At 33.3% G+C, this 8,912-nt stretch overlaps 1 protein-coding gene across 1 annotated transcript; it reads right to left on the bottom strand.

Moving 5' to 3' along the window:
* Positions 1-2,253: 2,253 nt before the first annotated feature.
* LOC139875608 (E3 ubiquitin-protein ligase PRT1-like) lies at positions 2,254-6,459 on the bottom strand. The gene is made up of 7 exons (XM_071862933.1): positions 5,948-6,459; positions 5,570-5,598; positions 5,296-5,475; positions 4,961-5,203; positions 4,136-4,339; positions 3,407-3,504; positions 2,254-2,901 (listed from the first exon to the last, which is right to left on the bottom strand). The coding sequence occupies exons 1-7, from the start codon at positions 6,457-6,459 to the stop codon at positions 2,530-2,532; spliced, it is 1,638 nt and encodes a 545-aa protein (XP_071719034.1). The 3' UTR covers positions 2,254-2,529.
* Positions 6,460-8,912: the final 2,453 nt, after the last annotated feature.

The following is an 8,912-nucleotide window of genomic DNA, read 5'->3' as shown; positions in this document are numbered from 1 at the left end:
TATACACATATACATATATAATCATGTTCGTTCATATAATGATTCGTGAATCATTGAAATTTGGCCGAGGTTAAATGAGTGTATGAACACAGTTTAAAATTCTTGAGATTCAACTTACAAACTTTGCTTATCGTGTCGGGAATATATAAAGATTAAAGTTTAAATTTGGTCGGAAATTTCCGGGTTGTCACATGGTTTTATGTCCAAACGGCGGTGGTCCCTGTGGTCTTGGTTAAGTTACGTCGCTAGTCCCTAACTCTTGAAAATTATATGCTTCGTCCCTGTGGTTTTAAATCCAAACGGCGTTGGTCCCTGTGATCTTGGTTAAATTATGTCACTAGTCCATAACTCTTAAATTTAAATGTTACATCTCCGTGGTTTTAAGTCCAAATGGCATATAATGAAATGTAAAGGTTTCATGAAATATAAAGGTTAAAAAAAAGTACAGAAATAGTCATTTAGTAATGAAATGTAAAGGTTTCATGAAATATAAAGGTTAAAAAAAAGTACAGAAATAGTGATTTAATAATGGTGTTCAACTCATACTATTATCTGCTTCTCGTGTTGATTTCCTGAACATATAATGAAATGTAAAGGTTTCATGAAATATAAAGGTTAAAAAAAAGTACAGAAATAGTGATTTAGTAATGGTGTTCAACTCATACTATTATCTGCTTCTCGTGTTGATTTCCTGAACATATATGAATCTCATATATGATGAGATCACTTCCTGTCTTAATTTTCTTGGTCTCATATCAAGTTGGAACTTTGTTTACAATTTAGCTAAAAAGGTATAAGTAAACGGGCTCATACGGTTTGCTCTGTTGAGTGTATTTTTATTGCTTACAATTTACTAAATCGTTGTATTAAAATAGTGGATAGATTATTCCCGTAGTACTTTTAGATTTGAATCAAATTAGCAAAACGCGTGTTGAATTTAAAAACGCGTGTTGAATTTAACATAGGTTAATTTTGAAAGTAACCGCACACATTTTATTACAATTTACAATACATGTTTGAAACTTTATTGTTGCTGGTCAAGCAACCTGACCCAAAGGTTTTAAAATTACTGGGACGAGACATATAATTTTTAAGAGTCAGGGATTAGCGACGCAATTTAACCAATACAACAGGGATCACCTCCGTTTGGACTTAAAATCACAAGGACGAAGCATATAATTTTTAAAAGTTAGGGACTAGAGATGTAATTTAACCAAGATCACAGGGACCATCGGTGTAATTAACTCTTGTAAATATTTAGAAAATATAGTTAGTTTAATGGACAATCATATTTACATTATATTCTTTTATGAATTCACCACAACTATACACTAATATAATAGTGGAATATTCAAATGAATCCAACAATTTACTTGAAATTTAAGGGATCAATGAGAACGCGACAATCACTTGTTCTCACATGTAGTCAAAATTGTCCCCGTTCCGCTGCTACCGCGGGCTTTACGCATTCGATCGGATTATATAGATATCCTTTCAACACAACATAGGTCATCGAAATGATCTCGGAGACCCACCAAAGCACGAAAGCCAGGATCTTTCAGAAAATGGATTCATATTCGAAGAATGCATAACCGCATGGATATACTCACACTAACCCGCCAATTTAGGATCCAATTCGAGATTTTCCTTGAGAGGTATCGGGAAGAAATTGGAATGAAATAATATCGATTCAGACAGAAGAAAAGGTTCTCGATTGATTCAAACTCCATCACATGTGATTGACTTCCTTAACCCTTAATAAGACAAATGTACGCTTGTGTTATATTACACAACATGATTTAAAAAGACGACGGTTTTCCGATTGGTGCAAATCGACCACGACGGGAATAAAGGAATTTGAGGGTTCGAGATGCAAGGATAAATGAAATAAGAGATAGGAACATTCACAACTAGTTGCACCACGTTTGGAGCTTACCACCAAACTTACGTACTGTTAATTAACAATTTATCTATTTTTAAACAATTGACATTATGTGTTTTTTCAGGAATTTAAATTATGTACTTTTCTATTTTTTAAGAATTTAAATAATATACTTCTTTTAGTGAGAATGTTTTAACTTAACTATGTTTTTAAATTTTATTAAATTTTAATATGTATAAGTGATTAACAAAAATAATATAAAACCCATTACTTAATAAATAAAAAAATGCAACATCGACATCACACAGCTCCAACCCAAATCACCATAACTTTACATTCAAAACACCATAACTTTACATTCAAAACCCACACTACCACGTCAGCAAAAAAATTTGCAAACAAAAACCCACACCATCAACCATAACAAATTGTCTTAAATAAACTGAAACACTATGCTCATTCCAATATACTCTCCTCTTGTACCGCCTTTTATAAACTCCCCAGTATCAAAAGTACTAGTTACAAAATCAGTGTTTACTTTGCAAGCTAACACAATCCAATTTACACAAGTTAAGCTGTATCACCACCTCTTAACCTATCAATCAGCCTAAGTTCTAAAACAAAATCTTAGCAAACACTTCCAAAAATCAAACATGATCGGCATAAAAAAATTGCACCAGTTGACACACCATTACAACAAGTATTGGGAAAAAATGTTGATATAGATCAGCTTGTGAAATCAGTCCAGTGTTCTCGGGTTCATGATCAGCAGATGTACCGTTAGTTGGTGTAGGGCCCACAACGTCACTTCCTACGTTGGTTTGGTTTACAGGTGTATCATCTTCTTCAGAATGGTTGTCGGTGAGTATAATAACTGCAAACTTATGCTCTGGTGTATGTTGCTGATTGAATTTTCCAGGAAGATTTGGAGAAATTTTGTGACAATCTTCACAAAGGTCGAAGCCGATTTCCTCTGAGCAATCCGTGCATTTGTAACGGTCGCCGACTAGTGGATACATCTGTTGAACAAAAAAACCAGAATCAGTTAAAAAGTAAGCTAAATTTGCAGCAGTGTAATTATTTTTGGAAAGTCTTTGAATCAGTTCAAGAATCAATATAAGAAACGGCATTTCAACCAATTCACACAGAACGAGTCAGTTTGAAGAAGACTACTCATACAGAAAGTCTTTAACGAGTTTTGTAACGGTCGACAGTTCACCCTTTAGTTCAAATTCCATTTATAATTCAGAATAAGGTTTGGGTCAAAACACGTAATTTGAAGTATAGGTTAGGTTGACGTATTATCATCTTAACAAAAATATCATCACTAATTAAAAAGGGAGTACTATATGTCTATATATGACACTTAAAAGAATTAAATCAAGAAATTGGTTTGGGTCAAAATACAATTAATTTAAGGAATTAATTTTAACTTCCTAAATATAAGCAACTTATAAAGGTTTAAGAATTAGAATCCACTTAAGGCTAACTATAGATATAAGTTGAGCATAAAAAGAAGATTACCCCACAATGATCACAACCAACTCCAAAGTGAACTTTGCGGCCTGAACTAGACACGTGCTCAGACATAGATACAGTTGAAGATTCAACACCATTCGTAACTTGCATTGACAGAATTAGTTAAGTTTCAGATCATATAAATCTACGATACACCACACCAATTTAATAAAGGCAAAAAAAATGAACAGATAGAGTTCAATAAGACTTATTTGTTTTTTTCTGTATCATATTTGTTCAAAAGTTTTAGCCTCTTATTGAAATAATAAGAATAAATAATAAATAATTAAAAGACATAATTACGCGGTTGGTCTATGTGCTTTGTAGCGTATTGCACGGATGACCTTAAACCTTTTTTTTTGCATGGTTGGTCACAGTGATTTGCATGAGTAACATTGGTGGTCCCTGTCCCCGACGTCTGTTACTATGATGTAACCGTCATGTGCTCCTCACGTGAGGGCAATTTAGTCCATTCCTTTTTATCTCCTTTAAACGTCACCTGAAGCCCCGCCCACCTCTATCCTCTTACTTTTTAAAACCCTAATCGCTCCCAACATATTATCAGTACTAATATTAACATAGGTTGTTACAACACCGGCATTACCATTGAAACACTACAAACCATGGGGACCAACCGCGTTATTTTGTCCAAGTAAAAAACCCACCATATTTGACCCACAAAATGTATAACAGATTCTATATGGCTTAGATATATCGTGAGAAATTGTAACATACCTGTTGATGCGATTTTTTGCTCAGACGTTTCACTAAGCTTGTTGATAGCCACTTTTTTTGCATTATATTCTTCTGATAAATGCTGCTCCAAGAAACGGTCAAGATCACAACAGACTTTTGGATACCCGTTTGGATGCACATTTTGACACACAGGGCATCGACATTGCTCATTCGTAACACCAACAATACACACTTCACAAAACACTAGAACAACACGCAACAGTTGGTTATTTTGGTGCAGATCGGGTTCGGGTCAAAACGCTGGGTGGATCCACCAACACGTTTTCTCCCTTTTAGTATTTTTTTTTTTTTAAAATGAGGCTGTACATGAGAATACAGAAGCTATATTTTTCATATAATATCTACTTTATTTATTAGAATATTTCAATTCAGGAGTTAAAATATTTGAATAATATCCTGGGCAAGTTGGTCTGGAAAACTTGAAGTAGCTTTTTGATATAATATCGACTAACCCATTGGATTTGTTTAGCTTTGACCAATATTAGTTAAGTCGGCCGACGCGTGGTATGAAACTAACGCGTTCCCGTGTTACCCAAAAACACCTAAAAAGTCGGTCAACGCTAGATAGTTGGGTCAAAATTGGGCTGAGTAAGTCAAAGTCAATGTTGGTCAACGCCCATCCCCGACTCGTCTCTCCAAAGTCCCGACCGACTCGTCCCCGAGTCGTGACTTTTACAACCTTGACCAACATTCAAACCAGACCGACAAGATAAGTTGGGGCTAAAACAACCCAAATCGAACCATTTTCAAGTAAATGGGTAGAGATTGCCACATCTATTCACGACGAAGGTTTTTTAGGCTTACCATGACCACAGTTAAGTACAACAGGTTGATATAGAATCTCTTTACAAATTCTACATACTACATCGGTGACAGAAACCCGCTCGTTACATCCTTCAACAGTCAGATTTTCAATAACTTCATCATTCGTATTGCAATTGTTATCAGAAGTAGTACACTCCAATGATGTCATTGGCTCACTTGAACGGGATAACGCTATATATCTATCAAACTGCGTCGAGAATGTTCCACTGGTCTTTTCTTCCTCTGCCACAATAAATATAAAATGACACAATTAAAGCACACGAAATAAACTAAAAGGCTACCAAAAAAGGCGTAATTGTTGGATTATAATATACCCATGATTTGAGTTTCCCTTTTTTGATAAACTTCGGGATAAAGCTTAAGAAGCAAAAAGTGAAGCAGCCAACAAATACTCGGAAGATGATGATACGAGTGTCTACAAAGAGGGCAGCGAGATTCATGCCGAGTGTTCATAGATTTGAAGACGCACCAAAAACATGAAAGATGGCCACACGCTACAAAACAATGACAAAAAGTAATCAATAACACATTATTCATTTAATCAAGTAACATTTTAATTTAATTGTGGCTTTTGAATTCCATTCTTACCCAATACAACTGGCTTGCAGATGAGTTCCCTGCAAAGTAAATATAAAAAGTTAAAAAACACAGTAATATAGTAATAATATTACCTACTAATATTTTAACTTTTGCATAACTTTCTTGAATAATTAAAATAAAAAAAAGTTATGTTTGAGAAAAAAATCAGTCAAATGAAAATTCATTGAGTTAGTTTTAAAACACTTCAACAAAACTTATAAACTGATAGCATAATAAATATATATAGATTCTTGAAAACCCTAAATGATCACTCAAACAAATTCAAATAGACGTCAAATAAAGAGACATATATGATGTTTAGATGTAAAATAAATATATATAGATTCTTGAAAACCCTAAATGATATCGATAGGACTGAATACTTACAAGCAGATACAACATTTGAAGTCGCCGGAATATTCGTCACTCTCGCCGTCGGTAGCGGAAGAAGAGGCGGAGGTAGCAGCGGCTGTGGTTGAAGTGGTAGCAACGGTGGTTGAAGTAGCGGAGGCGGTAGTGGAAGAATAAGCGGCAGCGGAGATGGCATTAGCAGCGGCGGCAAGGGCAATGGCAGCGGCTATGGTGGAATTGTTAGCAGCGGTGGTTGAAGTAACAGCGGCGGTGTTGGCAGTATCAGCGAGTGAGGTGGCAATTTCAGCGGCTCTGGTGGAAGTTGTAGCAGCGGCGGTGGAAATGGAAGCGACGGCAGCGGTAGCAATGGCGGCGGCAGCGGAGGCAATGGCAGCGTTGGTGGAGGCAACGGTAGCGTTTGTATCGGCGATAGCGGAAGCGCGGGTGGCATGATCAGCGGCAGTGGCGGCGATGGTGGCTGGATCAGTATCCGGCGTATTCGTCACAAATGCGTAAAGTACTGGAAATAAAAGTTGAGCGTTTTTCATTTTTTTTTTTTACTTTATTTGTTAATGTTAATTCTTTTTATTTTTATTGACTTCAATTTAATTTTATATAATGTATGTATAGTGGAATAGTGGATTACCAGTGAAATGACCCGTGAAATCACGAGTTTGTTTAAACGAAACAGTTTAATGCTAGGTAATAAGTGAACGTAAATGCTAAAGTTATTTAATTTAATGACACGTGGAACCACATAGTCCGACTAAGAAACTCGTCAGCTAAACATTTCATCAAACACCTAAAATGCATATTTAACAATCCACATCCAATCATAAGAGATAATATTGGTTGTCATTTTATTTTAAAAGTGTAAATTAAAATATAAATTTAGAATTGGTTTCATTCTGCTCAATTTTTATACTTTCTCGTACTCAATTCAAAATAATTAATTAAAATAATTTAAAATTATTTAATCTTAATAATTAAAATAATTATTAATAAGATTTAATAATAATAATTAATTAATAAGATTTAAATTTAATTTAAAATTATTTAGATTAATGACATCACCCATCATGCTTAGATTTTTTTCTTTTTCTTTTTAATTTTTTCTTAACAAATGAATAAACCTAATAATAACATCATCATTTTATTAACAAATGAAACTATAGATATTGGATAGTGGATAACAGAAATTTATACTGAGTAGAAGTTTTAGAAATTTATACTGAGTAGAAGGTTTTGGTTTTTTTACAATTTATAAAGACAAAATGATGCGATTGATCCCTATAATTTGTACTATCTATATAAGTGCCTTTTAAACATTTTGTTTCTTGGTTGATCATCGTGGTTAGCAACAATTACATAGTTGGTCCTGATATTTATTAATGATTGTGACGATTCGGAAATTTTCGATCAAATTTAAATTTAATCTTTAAATGTTTCCGACACGATAAGCAAAGTCTGTAATGTTGAGTCTCGAAATTTTTGGAACTGTGTTCATATAATCAATTACCCTTTTATTCCTACGATTCATGAACGTCATAATTTGTATTAATTATATATATGTGTATATATATATTTAACTTGAAAATATGATAATTAAATATCTCATTAAGTATATTAACAAAGTATTATATATATATTTTCATACTACTAATTTAAAGAGTATTCGAACAATATATATGTTACTATTTAAACGACGTAATTAACTTATGTTAAAATGTATTACATACAATGTATTATGAGTATAAATACAATCTTAAAAGTATTAAATACACTTAATAATATACAAAAACATATAAAGGATAGCTATACTCTTATTTCCGTTCATTTTTCTCAAGAATCCTACTCGTGTTCATACAGTATATATACACGTATTATACGAGTCTTCTAGAAGTATTTACTATTGATATATACTAATAAAAATCTGTATTATTGGAGTATTATGTCATGCATGACATCATCAATCTTATTATGTCATGCATGACATCATCAATTTAACTTATACTAGATGTTAGTCAAAAAACGACAACATAAAGTATTCACTATTCGTATACACCAATAGTAATTTGCATGATTGATGTATTATGTCATGCATGACATCATCAATCTTATTATGTCATGCATGACCTCATGGTATTTAACTTATCCTAGATATTTGTCATAAAACAACAAAATTCAACTAGTATATAAAGACCTTACATGGTATTTTTTTTACACACATTTACATCCATTCTACTTTTAATTCTCTTTCAAGTATTTTCTTATTCTTTCTCTCTAAAAACACTCTCTAATATCCTCTCTTCAAGTTCTAATAAGCCTTCATTATCTACAACAAAAACTAGTTACAAAAAAATAATCCATAAACACCATAGAAGTAGTAATCAAGAACACCTCATTTGATTTAAGTTTTGCTTTCAAGTTTGGTTATCTTTAAGTACCCTTTCAAGGAGTCTTTCAAGCTCTAGAAATCCTCTTCATATTCAGCTACTTCCCTTTCTTAAATCAAGGTTTGTGAATCCAAGGACGTCGGCTATATTTTAATAAGTTGAAAACTTGTTAAAACTATACTTTTACGACTGTGTGTATATAGTCCCATTTTTAAACTCTACAAATATTTTGGGATGAGAATACATGCATCTTTTATTTTTTGAAATAGACACAAGTACTTAAATATATATTCTATGTTGAGTTGTACCTTTGTATATATCCCTAATAGTCTGGTAACTATTTGTTACATGTGGTTAACATGTAAGCGCGAATCCTATTGATAGATCTATTGGGTTTGACAACCCCACTCGGGCTAGTTAGCACTAGTCCTAACGGGTATTTAGTACTTTGTTTTACTACACTTGGTACGGTGTAGAGATAACTTTGAAAAGGGAATATGCACGGAAAACATCTGTTAAGTATAGTTACTGGGCGCTCAACAACATATAGAATATCTTTGCTGAAACGTTTATAACATGAAATCTTGTGGTCTATTATTATATCT

This window comes from Rutidosis leptorrhynchoides, chromosome 11 (genome assembly GCF_046630445.1).
Source record: "Rutidosis leptorrhynchoides isolate AG116_Rl617_1_P2 chromosome 11, CSIRO_AGI_Rlap_v1, whole genome shotgun sequence".
Lineage (NCBI taxonomy): Eukaryota > Viridiplantae > Streptophyta > Magnoliopsida > Asterales > Asteraceae > Rutidosis > Rutidosis leptorrhynchoides.
The sequence above is the reverse complement of the archived record's forward strand: the minus strand, read 5'-3'. Positions and strand labels throughout refer to the sequence as shown.